The sequence below is a fragment of the Patiria miniata genome, unplaced genomic scaffold, assembly GCF_015706575.1.
Source record: "Patiria miniata isolate m_02_andy unplaced genomic scaffold, ASM1570657v1 HiC_scaffold_23, whole genome shotgun sequence".
NCBI classification, from domain to species: domain Eukaryota; kingdom Metazoa; phylum Echinodermata; class Asteroidea; order Valvatida; family Asterinidae; genus Patiria; species Patiria miniata.
The window spans coordinates 1,517,750-1,540,999 of NW_024037062.1; the positions used below are offsets into that span (position 1 = coordinate 1,517,750).

Genomic DNA, 23,250 nt, shown 5'->3' on the forward strand with positions numbered 1-23,250 from the left:
TCCCTGGAGTCGGCCTTGTTTTCTGGAAGAATTCTATTAAAGTTGATTTGGAAGTTTTGTTGAATAGGTTTGAAGTTGTTGAATTGTGAATGTAGGGGGAAATGTACACTTATAAATAGTATTTAAAGTGTCACTGATCGTTCAGAGTTAGGGAAACTTTGTTTGTGCAAGGGAACATTTTACATTTTAGTTATGGCAAGAATGAGTACGTTTTTCATTTGGGTCGGCGGCCGGCTTGAGACGAGACTACTGACGACGTCACAAGTACCATTCCTTCGGTGCTAAATGTTGTGCATGACTGAGGTGGACAGTTCATGCATAGTTCGTCAAAGTTGAGGTCGGGCTGCCCCGCTTCAGGGTAAATGAAAACCCGTAAGCAAACACTTTCTCGAACTAAACAATACCCAAGGCCAAACGTTATCATTACATTATATGTTGTAAACCTCAGTGAGTTGGATGACATATACGGTTCATGGCGTGTGCATTGGAATAGTAAAATTGACCTCCACAAAACTGACAAAATATCGGTGCTGGTAGTGATCGTGAATCGACTGTATTGTGTCAAGTCAGCGTAATAGAAAAAGATGAAGACTCAAATACCGCCATTACCCTACTCAGATAAAACGTATATAGGATTAGGGCTCTGGCGCTGACAGTACCAGCATGTTTTGTGTTTTTCGCGACAGCCTGGTACTTAACGGAAAGTCATGCATGCCGAGTTTTAATTTGCGTATTGTTAACACACGACATCATTGTGTACGGTATGATATATGATACATCAAAAAAAGGTTTGCGCTGGAATACTGGAAGAGTGACAACTGCGTGAGATCGACTGAGGACGACATAACGTCTGCTTGTGAGAAGTTTTCCCGGGGATGGTTTAGAACTGAATCATGGACAACACCGAAGAAATGATGTTCCACACTCGGTTAAAAATTTACGTGCGGTAAGTTGGTTCTGTTGGTAGGAAAGCCTTTACAGACATTATCAATGGCTATTTCATTTTCACTGCTACAATGAGTGCATGCGTAAAACGGCCGTGTGTCATTATACGATAGTGTAATATAGTATATTCACTATTACACGCAATGACTAAAGTGAAAAGCCATGATTAGCATACTTTCGCAACAGAGACACTACCATGCGTCCAAATGGTTAACAGAGCTCTGTTTCCTTTTAAAAACATCTTAAATTGAAATAAAAACAAAACAAGACAACCGTAGAAAAGCTGGACCCAAACTGAAAACTTCTATGAATCTTTTCGGGATGATTTTTCTGTGGAAGTCATTTTATGTATCTGGTCTACACAGTGGGCGGATGTTTCCCATTCATTGGCGTTGCGGGGTTATCCTATACAATAGCACTGCCAGGCTCAGAGTCAGTCAGTCAGTCAGTCGAGCAGTCAATCAGTTGGTCAGTCACCGACATAGGTACACAGCGGACACTATGTTTGAATTATAATTGTGGGGGTAGGACCCAGAATATTATGCCCTAGGCTATTAATAACTCACAATTATTCGTGTTTTAGACTTCTGTTTCTTTTTGGCTTTTTTTTAATATCTGAAATAAATTTTATGATCATTTTGCCGAAATATTTTAATATTAGGCTCGATGACTGAGCACTGTTGTTGATTGTACCGCACGTTTGCAGTCAAATTCCAACAAAACACGCGGCTATTTTCAGAACGATATTTTATTTATCGCTATCGCGGACGGATGCGCGTGTGTACATAAGAGGACTGAAAGTAAATAAACGCTTATACTAATTGATATCGGGGGGAGGCAAATAATAAAACAGTAAAACGCACTGGCAGGTTTGCAAAATTTCTTTGGTTTTTCGAACACATGGATAATAAGACGTGTATACAGGGTGATAAAAAAAACCCCGAAACCCAAATGTCGGGACTATTGTTTTAGTGAAGTTCTGCATGTAGCACTTTCAAAATATAGGATATGAAAGCCCAATTCATAAACTTTGTTGTAGTACAAGAATCATTCAAATCACTCATGTACTTTTCAAGTTACGGAATGTTAAACACAACCACCGTTTTCAAGTCCACGGATCACAAAAAAAGTGCAGTGTTCTTTCAGCAAAACGAAAACAAATCACATAGGGATGTGTGTGAATTGTTTTCGTTTTGCTGAAAGAACGCACACCTTTTTTGTGATCCGTGGACAGAACTTTAAAACGGTGGTTGTGTTTAAAATTCCGTAACTTGAAAAGTACATGAGTGATTAGAATGATTCTTGTACTAAAAGAAAGCTTATGAATTGGGCTTTCATATTCTAGATTTTGAAAGTGCTACATAAAGAACTTCACTAAAACAATAGTCCCGACATTTGGGTTTCGTTTTTTTTGACTCACCCTAGCTGTAGGTCATTTATCCATTACCCGGAAACGGACATACCGATATATGAGAAATCCTAGCTCAAAGTGAAGATAGCATTGGTATACCACACAATCCGACGAAGGTTTTTGACCTCAAAATGATATCGTTCAGAAGAAAACAATCATTGAAGGCGATTTTAAAAAGTGTGCCAACGGAACGGGCTCTCGATTTTTGTTTTTATTTGACGAAATTCACATGCACTTATAATGAGAATCATCCATGTTACAGTTACTGATTTACAAAGGCGGTCCAGAACACACATTTTTTTTTTTTTGGGGGGGGGAGGGGGGGGGGGGAAACAATTTTTTGTCCCCCAAAAGTGGGTCCCAAACTATACGGCGTGGGGTTCGGGGTCCGCTAGGTCCCGACAATTTGTTGGATTCTAGATGCTCTGTGGTGCGATCTGAGGCAATTTCTGACCACTTTAACCATTTTTTTCTTTGAGGAAAAGATGGTTGTGGTTTTTTTTTTTTGGGGGGGGGGGCTTTTTTTTGGGGGGGGGGACTCCCGTTCCCCCCCCCCCCCCAATCCGCCTTTGCTGACTGTACACATAAGTGTGCTATTACAATTATGAAACAGCATCTTTCGAAATCGGAATTAACGCTAGCAATGGAATCCACTGACAAAACTGTGCTTAAAGTCTCTCTGTTTTCTTAAAATGTCGGTATCCAGTGAGCTGAAACTTCAATATGCAGCTTTAGTTATTTAGTTATTGCTTCAAACAAAAATCATGCACAGAATGCAAAATCCTGAGTTAACCCAGTATTGTTTTGGCGCGATCGTTAGTTTTGGCGCGTATTGTTTTGGCGCGCACGTGCGTGCATGATTGAATCATGAAATTCACAGCTTTGACACAACATTCACTTCGATTTTTTTCCCCCACTGAACTGTAATTCTATGGTACGTGGAAGACCTATGAGGCTGGAGTTGACACCTTTTTGCCCATTTAGTTTCACACCTTGTCAGATGGTTAATCCCAGCGTTAAAAACAAGCACGTGCAGTTATTTCTTTTGTTACATTTTAGAATTTTATTAAATATAATACAGAATTTTAGAGAAGTAAGTATACATGCACGTGTATTCAGTGACATTTTTGGCCAAAAGTTGTGCTTAGAATTTAAAGAAAAAAGGCTGTTTTTCCCCACATCTTCTGTTATCTGTTACTATAATACAAAATGCTTGGGATTTCACTCCTTGATCTTCGCTGGTACCCACCTGGCACCATCCGATCCAAGGGTGTTCAGGCTGGTATTAAACAAAAACGGGCAGTCTCTTTCACATATAATACCGTGAGGGAAACGCAATGCATTCTGGATGGCCTATCGCCATGATCAATGCACGAACATTTCATTGCTTACGCGCCGGAAGTGTTGACCCCGGGTCATTTGTCGACCAAAAATCTATCCCATGAGAGCCCAAAGAAATTCTAACCGTACATTCTTAAATGTTCCGTGTCAGATTCTAGTCGAATCGGGGTCAGATTTTGACCCGACACCCTTCCGGATCAATATGACATTCTTTTTCCGTGTAAAAACGACATTTTTCTACGTCAAAATGACAATTGTTTAGGTCAGAATGTTTCGGGTCAAAATCCCGGAAATGTGACTCAGGAAAGTGTCATTTTAACTCGGAAAAAATGTCACGTCAAATCTGACCGGGATTGTGTCGAGTCCGACCCGGTGTAGCGTGAAGTTAGGACTCCATGAAAATACGGACTCGTTGGTTCTATTGCGCATGCGTAATCATTAGGAGAGTGACCGGTCACGTGAGAGGGTTTAGCCAATAGTATGGTAAAGGAGTCCGATTTTATAGAAGTCCGATTTGTATATGACAGGGATTCTCAAGAGTGCAACCAGCCCCAAACAGATAGGGCGGTAGATACGAAATAAGAAATATACAATCCTATGGTTCGGGGAAATCGCGCGCAAGCCAATATTTATTGTAGCCGACCCCACGACGGACATAAATAAATGCCGGAACACTACACCATTCCGGACTAAAATTTCTGGTTAATTATTCGACCTTTATGTCATCACATAAAACACAAATATTAAACGTGTGGGCGTGTTTTATCCTAAAGTGAAAGAGGGCGTATTTGCATTATGCCCATGACATTAAAATCATGACTGTGTGCTTGTTGTAGATGATGTTTAGCGTACGCTTGTGGAATGGACCAGCAGATTTCACAATGCATGATTCAGAGATGACAGAGTATGTTTCTGCGGAAACGAGACAGCGTAATTTCGTGGCAGTGCGCTTTACATACCATCAACTTAGTACTCATCATCCTTCGATTGAAATTAATTTCGGTGAAACTGTTCACAGCCCTAGCGATTATAATTGTTGACACTTTAGCGAAACGTTTGCTTCGTTATGCTTGGATATTATGGGTTTCTGCCAACACATGTTGTCGATTGGGACAGTATCGGTATGATTAATGTTCGAGAAGGGTTCAAGTCGGCTGATGCGCAATCGGCTATGACACACAATCGGTTTCAATCGATAACGACACGAACATGTCTGCGGGGCTTCCATTGTTTGAGATTGCAGCCTCGCCCTCCATGCACCAAAAATGCATCATTTGATTGGAGTTTTGCATTTCGTTACAAACCGTCGGCACATCTGCGGGTAGAATAATTGGCAACTAGTAATTTTCAATATCATTATCATAACAAATTCATTATTTGACTGGTAGAGGGTTGCGTGAACTGATCCATGTTACCAAGCATCAAATGACGGTAGATTAAGGTAAATAATTAAGTAAGTAAACAGACAATCAACAACAGTCGCCATTTAGGTGCATGGGCGTCGAAAGGAGGGGGCAACCGGGGAGATCGAGAGGAGGGGGGGGGGGGGGCTTGAAGAAGAAGGAAAACAAAGAAGAAGACGGGGGGCAACGGGGGCCATCCCCCCCCCCCCAAAAAAAAAACCAAAAACAAACACGAACCCAATTTTTTTTAAGTGACGTCGCAATAATTCGTCAAAGTGGTCAGAAATTGCCTCAGATCGCACCAGAGAGCATGTAGAATCCAAAGATTTTTCGGGGCCCTTAGGCGGGCCCCGAACCCCTCGCCCTGATTTTTTGACCCACTTTTTGGGGAACCCACAATTTTTTTGCCCCCCCCCCAAAAAAAATTGGTTCTGGATCCGCCCTTGCATTCAAGGTTCCAGTTTGATGAAACCCCCTTTAATGCAGTGAACAATATCAGACAAATTACAATATAAGTTTAATACTGCAAAGTATATTTCATTATTAATCATCAGCAGCTGTCCTTGTCACATTTTTAGTCGAGCATGACCATTCTGAAATAATGAAGTTGGCCAATGGATTTCCACAAGCATTTTCATGTTCAATGATGTCGACGATTTTCCAAATACCTACCCGTAAATGATTCCAAAGAGTGAATTAAAGGGACTGCACGATTTAGAATAAAATTCGCTCTAATGTTGAAATACTCCGAAAAAGAACCAATCCAGTAGAAACTCGAATGAAAACTCAATCTACTCGATTGAATGAATTTCACTCTAAAACGTCTGGTCCCTAAACAGAGTGGAGTGGTAAAAAAAACCACCAAATAAACAAACAAACACGGAACCCAAAACGTCCTCTTCTCTGAGACTCAAACCAAATATACCAATGCATGGAGAACAGTGTTGGAGCAAAGGCTTTGACCCTCAAGGCCAAGGCCAAGGCCAAGGCCCTGTTTTATAAAATGACCACTAATATAGAACTAATTATAGTCACATGACACATCATTACGAATCGCTCATTAAGAAGAACAACTTGCCTTAAATTGAAATCAAAATGCTCACATACAATGTTTTATGACTGCATTTTACATGTATTTATTAAAGTATAAGTTCAGGTCTTCATGAATATGGTTTAACTAAAACAAAATATTGATTTACTTCTATATTGACGCACAATTCTCCCGAGTGTAACAAAAGGGGGACCCATGAAACTGATTTGGGGAATTTTTATTCGCTGGCCAACATGGTCAGAAATCTTTAGCACTTATCAGGGAGACATAAACAACCAATCAGATTGATCATCAGTTAGAAAAAAAAGTAGCTCACTAAAACTTTGTGTGGCTTTACTTACTAAGTGTACAGAAAATTATTGCAGCAAATGTACTGCAATGGTAACAAAATGTGATGCTATAAAAGTGAAAGTGTGCCCAACACACAAATCTATAGGGTATTTTCCTCCTCCAAGGTAACACGATTAAAATCGTAACAGCAAAATTTCAAACAGATTTATCTGGAAAATGCAAAAATCTATGAGCCTTGAAGAGCCTTGACTCAAAATTGCAAGGCACTGATCCCTCAAGGCCAAGGCCAAGGCTTTTGCCCTCAAGCCTCGAGGCCAAGGCCCTAAAGTCCAGCCCTAAGGCAGCCTTAAGGCCAAGGCCCAGCATCAAGGCACTACATCACTGATGGAGAATCTTTTTAGAAGAAAAATGAAACCAAGATTGTCCGATTCGGTCCAGTAGTTTTTATTCTAGAGGCTATTTTGCGAAGCAAGGTGGGGGTCATTTTTGTCCCGATGAACTACTAAACCGCGCCCGGGAATTTGACTTACCTTGTAATTGATAGACGGATTGTTATCTAATAATACCCACATGAAAGAAGTATCCTTTACAAAATAGCAAAAAATACTCGACCGAATCGGAATATTTTGGTATCATAATTCTCCTAAAAGGATTCTCTATCAATTGATACAGGTGGTTTGAGTCTCAATGTAGCGGAAAATGAAGTTCCGTGTTATTTTGACCACCCTGTAGGTCTATAGTGTCAGTTGTCGTCAGTGGAAGTTCAATTCAATACAGTTCATTGTCATGCACTCGTTCGAAGTAAGAGAGTAAAGGCTCGTCAGTGTTTACGCGGCCATATTGGAAATATTGACCGACCTCTTCTCAGTGACTTGATTCAAACAACCCGGGACAAGCGTATCCGTATCCAGATGGGGGGCTCGATCCTTTCAACGATCAAGGAACAATGGGATCGAGCCCGGTCGCGCCATTAAACTTTCAATGATTCATTGCGGTAGCAGGAAAGGATAAAGGAACCAATCGATGGATTGGTTGGAAGTTTGGCTTCTGTCGACGGCTGTTTCGTGTACGGACAACTCAGGCGAGGATAAAACCTGAAAGACCATGACAAATGTTGATATTTCAATGTGAACGAGTGGAATTTTGGTCAGATTAGAAATGTTTTGAAGATGATGGTATATTCATTTTCAATCCTAGAGACGTTTTTTTGTGAATGCATACTCTTGCAGTGTCATTTATCTACTCATGTAACTGTTTCATGTCTGTGTTGTATAGGTATGGCATGAATACTAAATGTCTCACAATTATACCGTACATGAGTCACGGTATGTTTTATCACACACTTGTCATTCTGTAAACAAGAACCTTGTTATCACGAAACTTACACAAATAATATAAACAAAATATGTCATGTAGCATATAAATGATTTATAACTTTCAGAATTTTATTTACACTACTACATGCAAGATGAGTAAAAAACAATACCAGTAAAAATATCGAATTTGATACGGGAAGGCGGTTCACAAACAAATAATTGCGAAGAGTGTTTTGCCAATCATCGCTTGGATATACAATTTCGCTTACAAAAATAACACACCCAACTTAAAAACGACAACTTAGGCTTTCAGTTGTCGAGACCGAATGTTGTCTGCATACGAAGTGTTTTCACTTTCTACGTTTTATCAATGTAAGCAACACTAACAGTTGCCTTCCAACTCGAAATCATTGATTGAAAGAGACGAAAAAGTAAAGAAACTTTGAATGAACAAGAAAAAAACATCGCGGCCCACACGTTTTAACATAAAGAGTGAGTTGTGCAGCTCAAAATAGCTGCACCAGGAGGGCGTACGATATTTTGCCTGGACTCCAACTTGCAAGTTTAACCTCAGGCCAAACCGCCCCGCACTGACCTCACCACACCCTATCCATGTTATGTACTCGTCCGCACAACCCCCCGATTAATCGAATTTCCTGCTGAGCTCATTGTGTTTCGCATTTGTGTGTGAAAAGATTATAAGAACAACGTTATTGATCGGCGTCTGTTATTCTTATTTTTTTTCTGTCTCCCTTTTCGTTCAGACCATCTCCAGTGATACATCATTGAATGGGATGCGGTGGAGTAACGCTTGACTCTGTATTCACGTCGCCACTGAAGCCTAACAACACAACCGAAGACTGGTTTATTGCCAACTTTCTAGAAATATTACGAAGGGACGTCGAGTTATTCTGGATATGTCGTGGTCATTGAGGAGAAGGAACAAGTAACTGCGATTCGAGTCTTCAACTTCAGCATCGGATGCATTCGTCCTGTCGTTGTTACGTCAGCATTGGAACGTAACAAGCTATCGTGTTGTGTGATACGCACAGTAGCGTTGGAATATGTGAAGGACCCAAAACAACTGACTCGATGACGGCAAGATAACTTTACTTGTGTGGAGTTCCAAGACTGTTTGATAGTGGATGAGGCTGACATTCTCCGACAGGGGAGGCAAGAGATCGCCCCGGGTGGACCAACAAACATTTCTGGACGGTCTTGCCGATAAAAAGACGCTGCAACGTCATCGCCAAACCTGCTGTCGTCACGCCACAAGAGACGATTATTGAGAACTGATAGAAATAAACTGGAACTTCCAAATTGCTTGTGGAACTTAACTAAACTGTAATCTACAAGTTCAAAGAAATGAGCGGAGCCGCAGGAGGATTTTTTTTGACATGACGCAGTTACCAAGGTACTTGGAGATAAGTGTGCTCCTCGGCTAGTTCTCGATCATCCAAGTGCGGTGTTGCGCTACGCAAGAAAGTGGATTAAGACTATTGGATATGTTTCTGAAGCTATACCAGAGATTTGATTTTCAAGTCTTACTGTACTGACAGTGTGCTGACATCGGCCGAAATATGTAGGCTTCAATTTGCTGCGCCTAATTTTGTTATGGATCTGTAATTAAGTCACTTAAACCGACTGGATAAAGCTTGGATAAACAATGAGAAAGTCTGTAAATTAGAAATACGTTCGATGGTGCATTGAGGATTTTGTGTTCAAGAAAGACAGCCATGTTTTTCCAGCAAACCCACACGGCACGTAACGCCGTGGACGAGGCAGAAGAGAATGAGTTGGACGGGTATTATTTGGACCCACCGCCGTGGTTTATAGCGGGCAAGAAGCGCATGTCCACGGCCAGCGCCTTCAGCTCACGGTCCCGCCGAAGTGGTGGAAATATCAGCGTGAACATCCCATCACCAACGGCTAGCGTGGAGTTGGCGCAGCCCAGCGAGATCCCACCACGCCGATCGGGGGACTACAGCCGCCAGACCTCGGCAGCGCGGAGCAGCGGCAGCCTGCCGGCCCGCCGGGGCTTCGCCTCCACGAAGCCCCAGGGGAATCCCGTCTGGAGCCGCATCAAGATGGTTCTCTCCTCCTCCCTTGGACTGTTCCTCCTCATCCAGACTTACTTGTGCATCGGGGCGTTCTGCTTCATGTGGCTCGAGGCGGACAAGGAGGACAAACAGATGAAATTGATGGCGAATCAGCGGCTCGAAGTGGCCGAGAAATTAGTCAATTGTTCCGGTAATGTGAGCTGCCACAACCAGCTTCTGAGGAAATGGGAAAAGGATCTGATCAACTTTCCCCATATCTACCTGGAGATCGATGGACAAGTCTGGTCCTGGATCTATTCTTATTACTGTAGCTTTACCATCATATCAACAATAGGTAAGTTGATGGTGAAAAAAAATATAGAAACTCAGACAAAGCCATTTTCGAAAACTCGTCTCCGGTTCGGGTTCAACCCAAACTCCAGGATAATTCAGATCAGTCTTCAGTGCTTGACCAATGACCCTGCCCCTATAGCCCAGGTCGGACGCCCTCTTTATTGCATTACGACTACGTAGTGCGGTACGGGAGTCCACCTGGGCTACCCCTATACCCCATACAAACGCCACATTTAACACAAATGATTTGATGTTTTTGCAGCCGAACGTGAACCCAAATTTAACATGGGTTGAACATGACAAAGCTACATGTATATGCCAACGCCACAAATAACAGCCCAGGCTTGTAAAACCCTATAGCCCAGGGAGGACGACGTCTTCATTGCATTACGACTGACGCATGTACACAACGAAGTCCAACCAGCTTGGGCTAGTAAAACCTGTAGAATAACCGACCTAATGCATGACTGGACAATAAAAATATGACAGGATGGTCGAGTAAACGCAAATATGAAAGATACACATATCAGTACAAACAAAAGCTTTGACATCAGCACGGTAAGGCAGCCAGACAGACAGACGGACAGACAGAAAAACAAACAAACAAACATGGAGTACCGACTAACAGCGAAGAGGCATGAACATCGTTATGATAAGACAAGTAGTTTGTTTTATGTGATAAAAACCTTTTGCAGTAAACCCATATTTTAAGTTCAAAGATTTTATACTTTTGTAAATCTCCGAACATTTTTTTTAATAGTAGAATTTTTCGAAATTTGGCAACATTTATAGATTTTCGTCGAAACCATAATTTCAATGGGTGTTACCTGGTTACTCATCATTTCAATTGTTATAGCTCAAACCAAATCGTGGATGTACTCTTGATTGGAGAGTAACTTTCACTGCATTTGCAAAAACAACAACAACAACAACAACAACAACAACAACAACAACAAAACCCGGACTACAAAGTTGACCTATTTTTCCCCTCTACAGGTTACGGAAACGTCACCCCTCTTTCAGTATTTGGTCGACTCTTTGCCGTCGTTTACGCAGTGGTGGGGATTCCTCTGATGTTGTTGTTCATTACAGATATAGGTGAGTGCTATCTGCAACCCACGTTGCTCACTTTTAAGCTCAGTTTCAAATTTCGTTTCCCAGTTTAGTGAAATATTTATGAGTTAGATTGTCGTAGCTTTTTTTCTCAATTTTTCAGAAGAACATTTTTCCAAAGTTACCAACAGTGAAGAGAATATAAAGATTTTGAAATAAGTTGAAGCTTGCAAAATGCAGCTTAGCCCAATCTCGTACCCAGGGCTTACTTTATGTTCAACCTCGTTTCCAATAGTAAGCCCTGGATAGGAAACTTTCTTTTTGTATACCCTGATTCGATACCGCAATTGGCAAGTAATGGGTTTATATCGTGTACTTGGTGTTGTTATGATCAACGTGCATTACGTGTTTTCATGTTCATTTTTATTAATACGTCCACACCTACCCCAAAATAATCCTTTCCTTTCCAATTTGCTCATATTAATATGAAATGTAATACTGCATATTGGCTGGAGAAGATTGTAACATTTAAACTTTGAAAAGAAAATCGTGTTTACGTATCTCAGGCCGCGACGAATTGATTCTGTTTTTACCCCAGACACCTTATAAAAACATACGCTAACTTAAAGCACAGGCAGGCACCAGACTATTCCTAATTTCCATAGTGTTCAAAATTTTTGGACATGCAAAATGATCCAATACCAGGGTGAGAGAGCAGGTAGTGGTGCACACGTATTGCTCAACACCCTGGGGACGAGGCTGAGCTTGGACATTTGAAAAAAAAACTAAAACAACCGAATAAAAAACAATTGACAGAATCAAATTCGTTTCGCTAACGGAACGTCATGATTAGAACCAAAAGATAGACCAGGATAAAATGAAAGTGTCATCAATCATTTTGCCAGCCGAGCAGTTACAGACCAATGTCAATGGAGAACAAGCTTCACCAATGCATTATGTTTTGGGTTAATCAAATTCGTTTGTGTAATTTGGTTGGATTGGGCAAACAACCCCCCTTAATTAAATGCCTCACCTTCGAATGTCGCCTAATCCAAGAAGGCTTAGCCTGCATTGTCTAGTCGCCACACTGACTCAAAGGGATTAGGTCACAGGTCAATGACCTCGCGTTTTCTACTGAGGCATCACATGAAATATTGATATCCAGTGATCGTGTCATATGAAGACGTTCATGAGGGCTGCAGACCAGTTTATCTCCGGGATCTCCGGGATCGGACGGTAGCATGAAACGACTGAGAATATTATTTTCTAGTCCCCTGGATGGGATGCTAGTCCATCGCATGTTACTCCCCTGCTGAATGCCGGTACTCATTTATTCTCCTGGGTGGAGAGAGGCAAGTGGGGGTGAAGTGGCTTGCCCAAGGACACAGCATATAGCCAGCGGCTGGATTCGAACCCTTGGAACTTTGATTATGGGTCACGAATCCCAACCACTAGGCCACACCCCCACAAGGTTAATCAAGGGTTAATTAAGTATCAGTTAGGTGTGTGACTTGAAGGTGTTCAAGACACAAACCAAACTGAAGCTTGATCAACCCCGTTTCACTTTCCACTCAATTTTGTGGAGTTGACCGATGAATTTTGGGTGATTTTTTTTTCTTCAAATATGACCACCCCTGAAATCAAACCTGAAATCATCGCAATTTTGAAAATGATAGGTCCACTCCAATGCAAAATAAAGCGACATTCCGGGTCAATTTCATCCAAATTTCCCAACAATTTTAAGTTCCAGGTCCGGATTAGACATTGGACCCTTATTTTCTACAAACCCTCAGGTGCAAGGGCCACAAACCTCACTAAGAAAGAAAGCCGAGGCAATTTTAGTCCCATTTACTGGTCCAGTGCAACCTGAGGTGTTTCTGTTCTGCGCATGTCACTTGCTCTCTTGAGTTGAGGTGCGCGTGAATTCTTGCAAGTTGCACCGCGCCACAGTATTGGTTGGGGGAGCGTTGAGCGTGCGCGTACCACCTGCGCGCGAGCATGGTATTACACCAACCTCGTCCCCAGTGCTTACTTTATTTCCAACGGTGTTTCCAATAGTAAGCCCTGGATAGGAAACTTTCTTCCTGTATCCTGATTGGATACCGCAATTGGCTAGTAATGGATTTTTATCGTGTACTTTAGGCTATTATTCACAACGTGCAGTACGTGTTTTCGCGATCATTCGTCCACGCCTTCTCGAAAATACTAATTTCCTTTCCAATTTGCTCATATTAATATGAAATATGATACTGCATGTTGTCTCGATAAGATCGTAACAGTTTGATTTCAAAAATCGTGTTTTCGTAACTCACGCCGTGCTCGCGCTGCTACGAATTGACTCTGTTTTTACCCCGGACACCGCATACAAAAACAAACGCTAATGTGTAACGCATATCCAGGCACCAGACTGTTCCTCATTTGCATACGTGTGCAAAAATCTTGCACATGCAAATGATCCAATACCAGGGTGAGAGAGCAGGTAGTGGTGGGCGCGTACTGCTCGACACCCTGGGGACGAGGTTGGGTATTACACCTAAGTATTGACTTCTGAATGTGGTCGCTTGATTAGTATTTTGCTATACGTACGTCACAGTTACATTTTTTTTTGCATAACCAGGGTTCGGCAAATTGTGCCTGGCCATATGGCTATGAACGCAGAAAGAATACTCAAAATAACATGGTCACATTTTACTGAATGGTTAAAAAAAATACCTGCCAGACACTAATAAGATACACGGCATGTGAATTCTCTAAGCGATATTTTCTGCCAAGCAACCTTATGAATTAAATTTCCTGTTTTAACAGAAAATTAGGACAAACATATTTACATTGCAAGATAAACACACGGTGCCATAGTACATAGCAATTAATAATCAAGGAGCACTTTTCTTTTTCAGGGCATACCCTGATAAAATACCTCAATATGATCGAGTGCATTCAACAGCAATTTATGAGATGTGTTTTGTTACGTTAATTGATTAACAATAAACGCCTCATAGCTGCAGTGCCAGTGCAAACTATCTAAAGTCCAAAAGGGAACTGTCCTTTCCCCTATATCAACACACACAATTTATCAAGTATTACAACATTATCTCGATTGATTTCACAGGTAACAAATTCGCTCGCTGGACCAAGATCGCCATCATCAAATTCCGGAAGTGTAAATACAAACTGTGCAACTATTGCCAAGAGAGGAGACGGAATGATTTGGGGAAGTCGAATACGGGACGGGATGAGGCACAGGCGGATGAAGGAGGAGGAGGTGATGAGGTCCGTGATGAGGATGACGGTCGTGAGGTTGGAGGAGACGCCTCAAGTTTGAGAGACGGGGGCTTGAGGGCCTGGAACATCCCCGAGGTCCACATCAACATTGCCATGTCCACATTGGACGAAGAGGCCTGGGAGATGGAGACCAAGGACATAGAGGGTGCTGTCGGCGAGGAGGAGCGCTACCACGGATACAGGGACGCAGGGCTGCACGTCTGTCGAGACAACAGCGATTACGGCGGGTCCAGCACGGGAGTCGAAGCCTGCATAATCGACACCAATGATAATGCTCCTGCAATCGTGCCCAGCGCGACTCTCGAAGTGCCAAGGCCTAGAGAATCGGTTACGGAAAGTATCGAAGACAGTAAAGAGGTTGAGATTGATCCCTACCTCGGCGGTGGAGAGAAGTTGGACTCTTCGCCCAACGAGAGGGCGTCAGATTCTTCGTCTTCGGATGCGTCAACAGATGACGTCACAGTGAGTGTTGACACTTTGAAGGACAACCAACCGTCGGTTATAGAGGGCGCCGATTCCAGGGAAAGAGGAGGCACGACGGTCGACAACCAACAAACGGACGTGACAACATCAATGACTAACAACCCAGAGTCTTTGGGAGTTCGGAACGATGTATGTGAATATGAGCCGAGTGACGTCTTGCATACGTCACCACTCGGCAAGGAAACGGCCATTGGTGAAAGTACATGCGATAAATGCGGACAACCTATGCAAAATGCTCGACACGTCAAAACTGACGATGTCGTAGAATCCGAGTGTTCAAACTCTGCCGAGGAAAAAGGAAGAAAAACCGAACTTGCCCTGGACATCGACAGCAGAGTAGTAGACTCAGCAATAACAAAGACATTTTCTACTGATTCGTTATCTATGGATATAAAAACAAGACCCCCGCTTTACGAATCACTGTTGTTGAGAAAGGAGGATGAAATTCCACAAATTATGGCGACGTACTTCCGTCACGATTCACTCATGGACGATCAGCATGTCAACGAACTATCCAGACAGAAATCCAGATCTTTAGAAGGCATCAACACATTTAACGAGGAGAGGACCGACACGGAGCCTTCCCGTCACCGGCCGGCTATCAGGGGGACGCGCACCCGCCGGACCTCGGCTCCCAACGTCAGTTTCCAGACCAGCATGCCCAAACAGAACGGACGCTTGCCCAACCGACACTTGGAACGCTGCACCGAGCGCGACGATGACGTCATCAGAGACGCTCACGAGGCGGACGATGACGCGGACGGTGATTTCACAGACAAGCCTGCCACGGATTCCGGGGTGGCGTCTTCCACTTCCAACTCCACCGAGTGCTCCCCGAAGCGGCGACCAAACTCCATCCACCTCACGGTCGGGGACAGCTCGGACGATAACCAGGCGCGGCCGGATGACGTCAACAGCGACGATGACGTCATGGACTCCGAGGAGGAGAAGAGCTTCGAGAAGCTCCGTCAGCTGCGCTTCGGCGCCGCGCGTCCGTCCATGATTGGACGCGAGTTGATGCGCGTATCCGAGGCGGATATCGCCATGCTGAGCATCCCGCTCTGGCTAGCCCTCCTTTTGCTCCTGATGTATCTCCTACTAGGAGCCGGTTGCTTTGCCGCAATGCAGAAATGGAGTTTCATAGATGGTTTCTACTACTCTTTCATCTCACTTAGTACCATCGGATTCGGCGACCTGGTCTTCCTACCTCAAAACCTCCATGCCGGACTCATATTCTCGTTTCTGTACTCCTTCGTTGGTCTCTGCTTCACTTCCATGTGCATGAGCCTCAGTTCAATGGAGCTAACACTGCTCTCGCGCAAGATTGCGTCGAAGTTTGGCGTGTACCGGGGCCGGATACGGAGCTTGAGAGAGAAGCGATGGACCAGTCGTAGGCGACGGGCTATCCGTGCATCGTCACCGGAAAGATGACAGGAAGGGTTATCCCCAGGACAAAGATAACTGAGTACAACTGGATTCGAACCTGTTACCTTGGAATGCCGTACCGTTGCCTAATCTGAGCTGTCGGGACAATTGGAAAAGCTGAGTTGGTCAAGCACTAATATGGTATTCCTGAGATCGAAGGTTCGAATGCATAACTTGTAAAATGTAAAATACCTTGTTTACTGTTCAAATAACTACTTGGCAATTTTACTTTTAATGAACAAAAACCAATAAGGAACTGGGGCCACCTCGGTGAAATGTTTAGCACAAAACTTTGCTGAGCGCAGAAAATGTTTTCTAAACCATAAATGGGTCATCGGTCAAACTGCCATGCAGGGTTCCTTGCTAATGCTGCGTCTGTTCCCAGCGGAACATTAACTTTTGCAATCATCAAAAAACAATCTACAAAATTATTAAGAAATACGTTTACTTGACTACTTAGGTGAATAATAATCTCAAAAATCACAGAAATGATGGCACCTGGTGTAGACTTTTTTGGTATCAATTTCCAACGATGATCGGCCGACTGACTTTTTCCCCAAATACCTCCCTCAGTTTACCATTTAGTTAGTCCAAATTTTTGTTTGCAAGCCAGCTAGTCTAGTTCCCGGACCTGACAATTCTCTGACGTCTATAAATTGTTTCGTCTGAAGAAGAGTCTGGGAACCAGACTGAAGAAGGGCATTTTTTCTTGGTTTTCCCAGCATTTATGGACACAAAATCTAATCGGGCCAGTGTAACCCTGTATTTGCTACTTTGCTATAAAATACTCGCCCCCAAATCCATCCATTTCTGAAAATTACAACAAAAAGAAATGTTGTATAAACACGTTAATATGCTATAAAGCCATATGTTCTTTTTTAGCAGGGCCATCAAACTTGGACCAAACGTCATGGTGCTGGCCTGCTAAGCACACGATTTTCTGCTGACACAGCCTCTAGGCCATCAGCCTGGGGTTTGGTCGGTATCAAATCAGGGCATAAATGATTATAGTGCACATGCACAAGGTATACTGCCCCTACTGATAGAGTGGTAACAAGCATTTTGATGGACATTTTGAAAAAAGGGTGATAACACCCAAAAAGCTGTCACCGCTGCAATGCTATCACATATTTTCCAACTCTGGTGTATACCTTGCCAAAAATTGCTATGACGATTATTCCCCTCATGTGATACCGGTGAAATAATGGACCGAGGCTGATGGCCTACTCCGTCTACGGAAAACGTAAGCAGTAAGCACATAAAAAACACGCTTAGTAGAAAAAAAGTTGCTTGACTCAGTGACGTAAACCGTTCGCGCGCAACCGTTCAGCACATCGACGCCGTGAAACAGTGCTTATTTTCTGCTATGAGCACAACTTTTCTGCTAACTGTTAAGCAGCGCTATTGGCCCAGTTGATGCTTTGTGGGATACCACTATGCTACACCATTTGGCATTGAGCCAAAAACAACTTGGTTTTAAAAATAATTAAACCCAAGGTATCAATAACATTCCCATGCCCGCAAAATTGTGAAAAGGTGCCGCAGTTATTTTTTCCAGATTCATGTGATACATAATTACAAGGTGCCAATCTACAGGGTGAGTAAAAAAAACCCCGAAACCCAAATGTCGGGACCATTATTTTAGTGAAGTTCTGCATGTAGCACTTTCAAAATCTAGGATATAAAAGCCCAATTCATAAGCTTTCTTTTAGTACAAGAATCATTCGAATCACTTATGTACTGTTTAAGCTACGGAGTTTTAAACACAACTGCCGTTTTAAGGGTCTGTTCACGGATCACAAAAAGTTCAGTGTTTTTCAGCAAAACGAAAGCAAATCACATAAGGATATGTGTGAATTGTTTTAGTTTTGCTGAAAGAACGCACACCTTTTTTTGTGATCCGTGGACAGAACTTTAAAACGGTGGTTGTGTTTAAAACTCCGAAACTTAAAAAGTACATAAGTGATTTGAATGATTCTTGTACTAAAAGAAAGCTTATAAATTGGGCTTTCATATCCTAGATTTTGAAAGTGCTACATGCAGAACTTCACTAAAACAATGGTCCCGACATTTGGTTTTTTTTTTACTCCCCCTTTACACGCCAGTAAGAAAACCATTTTATGCAAAAAAAAAATAATAAGAGCAAATCAGAAAGGAGGGGAGGAATTTCGACGGCGATTATGAAAAATAATCCCGTCAAAATTGAAATTAGGAGAAAACCCAACACTTCACTGTAAACGAAAAGTGAATTGGTACGAGAGTGATTATCCTCCTACGACTGTTTAACGGGGCGTGTGTCTAGTCATAAAAATGGTTTCTGCTCTCTCGTCCTGATTAGCTCAATTACATATGCTGACACCGGTGCTATCTACTCGCTGTATGAATTCGTGTGTACAGTTTAATGAGTTTTTATGTTAATATGCAATTTCCATGTACATACATAAAATACAGACACGCTTTGTACAGAGCAGCTGTGTTGGCCGACGCTGGTTTTATAGTTTTTTTGTTGCCGCCGAGACGGTGGCATTTTGATCCATACGGTGATATCGATCATGCCAACGATGTGTCTTTTTTACATTTGAAAAGGGTCCAAATTGTGTCCATTTTGTTAATGAAATTCTCCTTTGTTTAGAAGTTCAATTTTTGGAACCTTTTTTTTTTATTTGCGAGAATAATTGTTTTAATCTTGTTTACATGTACATGTATACGTGCTTTTTCAAAATCTCGTTTTTATTTTCCGAGCGACATTTACAGGAATATAATGTCCTGTAACAAATTAATTGCTTCATTTTGTTTTTGCTGGCCTTTATACAGTTTTTACAAGTGGTTTTAAATGGCGCGCTCCAGTTCAGAAATTGCGCACACTGTTCAGAGCGAATTGGCAGAGTGCCGCTCTTAATTCAAAAGTTGAAATTAGTTCATTGATTAATTGTCGTGTGTCAATTTGTTTCCGTGCGATGTCTCATTGGAAAGCTCATAACTAATGTAATTATAGAAAATTATCCATTCAAGTTGAAAATCAATTTTTAAGGTGCCACACCAAAAAACACGTATACACCAATTTTAAAGAATGGATTTCAGTAAATTTCTTGTCCACACCATATATGTGCCTTAAAATTCCCATCTTACCATTTTCAAATTTACTTTACTAAACCTGCTTCATGGCGTAAATAATTATGTTGATTCAATGGGGGAAAGCACCAAGTTTTATTTATTTATTTATTAACATGTACCTTGTTTTATTCTTGGTTTTTTTGTTTTTTGTTTTTAAATAACTGTTGCTTCACAAGCAGAAATAAAATTTTCTGTGGCGATAGGTTATTTTTTTGGGAAAGAATGTTACATCCTGACGCCACGTTTTTCATCATATACATGTGATATCTCAATGATGGTCAGTCTTTACATGAATGTGGGACTGAGAAGCATTTACAATTTTGTTAATAAATACTTTCAAAATGCACTCGACTCTCCATAGACTCTGTATACAACCAAAGAAGTGGCGTCTGGATACTACACTCTTTCCCCTTTTTGGATTACGCTGTGTTCACTCAGCATATTCCAATGAAAATTTCGCACTTCGGACCAATTCAATTACTATAATTATTTCATGATTTTTACTAGGATGGATAGGAGAGTGCTGGTCCACTCCCCCAATAACGTATTATTTGACAACGTCTATTCAATATGCTTGGTTTATTTTAACCATTCTGTGTCATTTTTCGTATCGCCAAAAAGATACACTTATCAGTAACATTATAAGTTGTTTTCCTATAGGATGCAATTTTGCGCGGGAAAACTGTTTTCGCAATAAATGACGTAACTATGCCAGTGTGCAATATAAACCTTTGTGGCTGTAGATGTTCATTTATTTGTTTCATTTTTTCTGGAATGAGGGCAGATCCAGAACACCTTTTTTAGGGGGGGGGGGTTGCCAAAAAATTGTCTTCCCCAAAAAAGTTGATTAAAACTTTTACAGCCTGGGGTTCCCGGAAAATTTTGGGATTCTAGATGCTCTGTTGTGCGATCTGATGCAATTTCTACGGCGCTCCATGAGTGCCATCCACTTATTTATATACTGAGATAATTTATCACGCCATGTTGACAAATAGCGGAGAGTAAGGCGACTTAATCACATAAATTATCACTTTTTAAAGCTGTATAAAGGCCTGCAAAAATAAACAAGCAAATTTATTTGTTACAGGACATTATATTCCTTTAAACTTTGTTCGGAAAAGAACATTTGACCTTTCAAATTTCAAAAACTATACAATCACGCGCTGCCTGTTCGTCAAGCTTTTTTTAACAGCGTGTCCGTTGGTGATCAAAGCAACAATACCTTTTCATTGAAAACAACTCAAATGACATCATTAATCATCCTTCTATGTACCTCTTCATGTGTGGACAGGAAATAGACGAGCAGACGTTTTGCATATTTTATGAACATCAACAAAAGAGACACAACCATTAATTGCCTCTCCACGCTGCATTTTGATATCATTTTCAGTCTCGGAGTCGGATATTAGTTTCCAGCAATGCTATTCAATAATTTAGATATATCAAGTCAGCTTGCGAAAATAATCACAAACGTTAACATTCAATATACCTGTTTACATGTAGGCCTGCTTTTACATGTCTTTGTTTGTGTTTACTCGACTAAACCACGGATGTCCCCGGTTCGATGCCCCATGAGTTTGTAAGCTGGATAAACACAACAAAGAAATAGACTCAGAAATCTAACCATTTGGACCCAGAGAGGATAGACTCACGGACTCATTGACTGTCACTGATGGGCCGGGCAGTGCTATTGTATAGGATTACCCCGCAACGCCACATAAGTGGGCTATTGTTACACAGAGGCACACAAAGGCCTACAGTGAATAGCCATTCGGAACCGGTTGAATATAATTTTGTTTGTGTGATTTGGGAAAAGCTTGGCTAGACTTGCCTTGTCTTTCTTTATTGCCACTATATGAAGATTTCCATTTTACCTCAAAATGAGTCATTTTTTTTTACTTCATTATGAGTACCACGTGTATATTTTATTTTGCTTTCTGGAAGATCAATTAAAATCTTTGGAGTCAAATGAAATGCAACACGATCTTTACTTCTGAATACAGAAGATCCAGATTCCGCGGTTACCATTTGTTTTCTGTTCTGCAACAAAACAAAAAAATTGGCGATAAAGCCTGGTGGAAAAGGGTAGTTTTTGCCATGAAGTGGACCTTTTCACCATAAAGTGGACCTTTTCAACAACGAATGTCTGTTACACCCCCCCCCCCGCGCTCCCCATTTAAAATCTTAAAATGAACAAAATTATGTCATTATGTCATTGAAAATTATGTGCACCAGGTGCCCCCCCCCCACCGGCCCACCAAAATTAGGTTTAACCCTAGTCACGCCACTGACTGTACCACCAAGTAAACAAAATAATTACTCTCTTTTTAACGTCTTATTTTTTCCGGTTTCTATCGTCGAGGAGGTAGTATCTTTAACTTAATAATGGGGACACTGTTTAGGTTCTTGGAAAGTTGCATTAATGTGTGAGAAAACGTATTTTATTCTTCCCGAGGAATTTTCTCAGCATTAGCGATTTAGGTCGATTTGGGATCTAAAATCGCTTGTAATTTCATACTTGATGACATCAGCATAACGTCACAGTGATATTGAGACCGATGTCTTATTCAAAAGTGAATAAGTTTAAAATTGTTAGGAAAAGAGCAATTGAAAAGCAAATTTAGTTTTCGAGGTGAAACTCAAAAGAATTTATCTCGGCAAGTTGTCATCTCGATTTCCGTGAGTCAACTTGATGAGTTATCACTTCTTCACAAGTTAAATCGTGTCAACTTCGGGAAGTTGACTTGGCGACATGATTTGTCTGGACAAGCCGACATCTTAATGGTGGAAGTCGATTTAGCGAGAACATTCATCTCGACAAGTCGTCATCTAGAATTCGTAAAGTCGACTTGGCGAGATGATTTATCCCGGCAAGTCGTCATCTCGACTTCGGGAAGTCGACTCGGCTAGATAATTTATTTCGACAAGTCGTCATCTCGACTTCGGGAAGTCGACTTGGCTAGATAATTCATCTTGACAAGTCGTCATCTCGACTTCTGGAAGTTCACTTGGCTAGATAATTTATCTCGATAAGTCGTCATCTCGACTTCGGGAAGTCGACTTGACGAGATAATTTATGTGATTAAGTCGCCTTACTCTCCGCTATTTGTCAACATGGCGTGATAAATTATCTCAGTAAATAAATAAGTGGATGGCACTCATGGAGCGCCGTAAATTTCTGACCACTTTAATTAACCAAAATTGTTATTGGCAAAAGATGGTGGTGTACGCAGTGGCTGTCTTTTTTGCGACGTCACTTAACAAAACAAAAATGGGTTCGGTTTTTTTTTGGGGGGGGGGGGGGCATGGCCACCGTTGGCCCCTGGTGCACGCAGGATTTTTTTTTTTTGATTTTTTTGGGGGGCCCTCACATTTTATTGCTTCAAATGTGTTTGAAGTTGTTTATCTTTATCCTTTTTTTGGGGGGGGGGGTGCTACTTGACGTTGGTGGCACCATTTAGCCCCTATTAGACTACTCGAAAATGGGCCACATACATATCACCAAGGTCAAATCGTGAGACTAAAAATAAAATACAAAAAAAAATGAAGACAACCTGGGGGGGGGGGCGGGGCTCAAGCCCCCATGCCCCCCCCCCCCTTGGGTCCGCCGTTGCACGTTGCACGCTCCCCGTTTTAGAAATAAGTTTTAAAAGCTGCAAATGGAAATATAATTCAAAAATTTCTATAACGTTTTTGGTGGAAAGGTTACAATTAAATTTAATAGCCAGATTCTTTATTGTTT

The 23,250-nt window shown here is 41.7% G+C and overlaps 1 protein-coding gene across 1 annotated transcript; it reads left to right on the forward strand.

Moving 5' to 3' along the window:
* The first annotated feature begins 427 nt into the window (after nucleotides 1–427).
* LOC119731208 lies at nucleotides 428–17,367 on the forward strand. Its single transcript, XM_038204285.1, has 4 exons — nucleotides 428–946; nucleotides 8,523–10,152; nucleotides 11,148–11,249; nucleotides 14,314–17,367. Exons 2-4 carry the CDS (start codon nucleotides 9,495–9,497, stop codon nucleotides 16,398–16,400), a joined length of 2,847 nt encoding a protein of 948 aa, XP_038060213.1. The 5' UTR covers nucleotides 428–946; nucleotides 8,523–9,494; the 3' UTR covers nucleotides 16,401–17,367.
* Nucleotides 17,368–23,250: the final 5,883 nt, after the last annotated feature.

Coding starts and splice junctions, on each gene's coding strand:
- LOC119731208 (XM_038204285.1), top strand. CDS start 9,495: ATGTTTTTCCAGCAAACCCACACGGCACGTAACGCCGTGGACGAGGCA. Junction 10,153..11,147: donor TACCATCATATCAACAATAG/GTAAGTTGATGG, acceptor TCCCCTCTACAG/GTTACGGAAACGTCACCCCT. Junction 11,250..14,313: donor GTTGTTCATTACAGATATAG/GTGAGTGCTATC, acceptor TTGATTTCACAG/GTAACAAATTCGCTCGCTGG.